General features: G+C 65.9%; 1 protein-coding gene across 1 annotated transcript in view; it reads left to right on the forward strand.

Annotated features, from left to right (window-relative positions):
• Nucleotides 1–689: 689 nt before the first annotated feature.
• The window catches only part of RNF213 (ring finger protein 213), a 97912-nt gene continuing 95292 nt past the window's right edge, over nt 690–3309 (forward strand). The window contains exons 1-2 of the mRNA XM_019644249.1: nt 690–775; nt 1925–2111. Of these exons, the coding sequence (XP_019499794.1) occupies nt 2015–2111 (97 nt within the window). The 5' untranslated portion in view covers nt 690–775; nt 1925–2014. The remainder of the gene's footprint in view (nt 776–1924; nt 2112–3309) is intronic.

Here is a 3309-nt window from a genome sequence, read left to right on the forward strand (position 1 = left end):
CCGGGCGCGGGGTCCCGTGGGCGCGAGGGCGCTGCACAGGCCGGGGTCCCAGGGGCGCGGTGCCGGGGGCCCCGCGGGGCGGGTCCGGGTCCGGGGTGAGGCGCGTCGGGATGCGGCGTCCGGCCGCCCCGGGCCGCCCTTTCCTGCGGCGCCGGTTTCGGTTTCGCTGCGTCCAGGTCCGGAAGCCCCGCGCGCGAGCGGCGCTCGTTCCGGGGCCGCAGCGACACTTCGGGAGGCGCGGGCGCGGGGTACGCCCGGGCGGGGAAGCGTGGGGCGCGGGCTGACACCCCAGGAAGGCGCCTCGGCCCGCAGGGTAGTGGCCGGGGGCGGCCAGACCCGGGCTCCATCCGGGAATCCGGCGCCTTCGCCAACGGCCGCAACGGAAAAGGGGTGTTTGCAAAAGAGGCGCCGCGTTTGTTACCCGGTAACTTTTGGGGAGCGCGGCGGCACTGCCCACATCACCCCGTTGCCCGGAGCGCGGGGTGCTGCCCTCTTCCCGGGGACTCACGGCCACGCGTGGCCTGGAGAGCCACGCGGGGGGCGCGGACCGAGGGGGTGCGGACGGGGTGCGGGCCCCAAGCCCCACTCCAGCCCGGGACCTGCTCCGGCGCCGGCTTTCCTGGGTGGCGGCCGGGGGACGGGCTTTGAGTTTTGCTGAAGTTCGTTGGTCGGGAAGAAAGGGAGGCTGACTGAACGGAGCCATCTCCGCCCGTAGGCCTCCGGCGCGGGTGAGACCATGGGAGGAACGCCTCCGTGAGGGTCGCCGAGCCCCGCGGTGAGTCTCCTGGTCTGCGGGGCTCGGGGAGGGGGGCGGCGCCCTGAGCGCGAGGGCTGCGCGGCGGGGAGTCGCTGAAAGCCAGAGCGGGGCTTGTGGTGGGAGGGGCGCGGTGAAGCCAGGGACCCCCACACACGGCGTGCCCGTGGCCTGGCCTCGCCCTGCCCCCACGAGCTCACCATCTGGGGGCGACCGAGCCAGTGGCAGCCGCCGGGAAGCCATGTCACGGACGAGTGACACGGGAGGCTGGGCCGGCAGCGGGGCGGGAGCAGGGCGCGCCCGCCCGAGGGCCTCTGGACGCCCTCCTAGCTGGCGCAGGAGCTGGCGTGGCCGCTGCTCCGGCCGAGTGCTTGGGTGCCAAGCCAGCAGAAAGGGTGGCGGGTGGGCAGTGGATCGCTGTCCTCTCTCCACTTAGTGGCCCCCGGAGGCTGGACCTCCTTGGCCCGAGTCCTGGCCTCGGCGTGGACAAGCACACCCTGACTTTGGTGTGATGCTACCCCCACAGGGTGTTCTGTGGGCCAGATGGTCAAGGACAGAAGGGAGTGTGGGCTTCACAGAGGGCAACCCCTGGCGGTTAGTGGGGGTCTCCGCCTGGTGGTCCTGTTAGCCCCGCGCTGCCCTCTGCAGCGGGCTCTGACTCAGCCAGTGGCCGCTAGCGTTTCCGCAGTGCTGTGAGAGCGCCCTGTCCTGCATGCCTCACCGATTGCTCCTGTCACCTGTGAGCCACGGGCTTTTGTCTCTGAGCTCCTTGCCCGGGGCCCGCAGTGGGTGGGCACCTTCATCCCAGGTCTTATCTCAGGGTTTTGCCCATGCTGTATATCTACTGGAACCCCCCCAGGCCCCCCCATAGTTCCCAGCCAGCCTCCCACTCTCAGCGGGTGGGGACAGTTTTAGACTCACTGTGAGATGGCGAGCTCAGGAACCTGGGAGAGCCGAGAGGGTGTGTGTGGGGGGGGAGGGAGGGGCAGCTGAAAGGGAAGTGGGTGCTGGGGCTTCAGGCCAAGAGAGCGCAGGAGGGGACGAGGCAGGGCTGTGAGCCGCAGGGGAGGGGCTCCGGCTTGGTTTCAATTGAGCAGAGAGACCTTCTGGGCCGCTGTAATTTCACTTTCCCAGAAAATGAAACTGAAGCAGGCTGTGGTCACATGACAGGTGGCTCAGGGTAGTATATAGTCGGCAGTTTCCTCGGGACTGATTGCAGATCTGCAGAGGCACACCAGCCTCAGCCCCCACCTTGGAGTCATGGAGTGTCCTTCGTGCCGGCACGTCTCCAGAGACAAAGCCCCCAAGTTCTGCAGCGAGTGTGGACAGAAACTGTCCGCTGTGGCACCCGCACCAGGTAAGGCCTGAGGGGGCGCCGGGGGCACCGATGGGGCTGGGGGCCGAGTGGGGGTGGGGGTGCCCAGTCAGCGCAGTCCCGCCTCCTTTCCCGGAATTGGAAACCGCTGCCAGCAGGCAGCCCAGGCAGGCAGAGTGAGGTCACCTGTGGCTAAGAAACTCTTTCTAGAAGAAGCACCTTTCTTAGAACAGTTTTATCGGGTCTTTTGCTGGAGGCACCTTTCACGTATTAAAAAGTTTCGATTTCGTTTCCTGGAGCGAATTTGAGGTTCCTCTTCCCCCTCGGGGATGGGAAGTGTGGGCTGAGCTTGGAGTTGCTGGAGGGTTTTCGAGGGTGCTGCATGGAAGTGGCACCCCAGGCACAGTGGTGGGCGAGACGTCCCCACAGTTTGCACAGGCCCCCCTTCTGGCGAGGGGTGGCTGGTCAGCGTCTGCGCTTGTGATGAAGTCAGGTGGGCCTCACCTGCTGACTTTGGGTCCTTGATGCTCTTGGTATCCGGACCTCAGACTGATGCTTCCACCTCCCTCAGGCTGCTTTTCTTTTCCTCCTTCTCCCTCTTCTTCCCTCCCTCCCTCTCTCCCTCTTCCCCCCCCCCCCCCCCCCCCCCTCCCCCCCCCCCCCCACCTCACCTGGTTCCGTGGTTTTAAATACTGTCCATGCACTGGCAGCACGAGGTTAATTCTTTTGTCCTGGGCCTCTTACCGAAACTCCAGTCACCTTTGACCTCCCAACCTGCAGCCCCTCCCCCCAGCCCACTGGACTTTCTGCCTTTCCTGGACCACACTGGGCCAGCTCTGACCCCGGGGCATTTGCACTTTCTGTTCCCTCTGCCTAGAACACACCTGTCTTCAGCCAGCAGGGGCAGCAGAGCCCCTCCTCGGAGGCTCACAGCCCTGCCTCACCCCAGGTCCTCCCCCCCCAACTCTCTCCTGGCCTCCCTTCCCTCCTTCCGGTCTTAATCAGCTGTTCCCTCCCCCTCAAGCCCCACCCTGACCACTTCATTGAAACCTGCTACCTGTCCCACCCCCATCTCTTTGTCTTGTGGCTTCAGGAGAGACCCCTGCGCTCTTGGTCGCGGCTTTATCCCAGGCCCCTTGCACTGTAGGTGCTCGGTAAATAACTGCAGAATGAGTCAGAAGGTCCGTGAGAGAGAGGGGGGGGGTGTGTGGGTGTGTGTGGGAGAGAGAGAGAGTGTGTG

Source organism: Hipposideros armiger, unplaced genomic scaffold (assembly GCF_001890085.2).
Source record: "Hipposideros armiger isolate ML-2016 unplaced genomic scaffold, ASM189008v1 scaffold_87, whole genome shotgun sequence".
In the NCBI taxonomy this organism is placed as follows: Eukaryota; Metazoa; Chordata; class Mammalia; order Chiroptera; family Hipposideridae; genus Hipposideros; species Hipposideros armiger.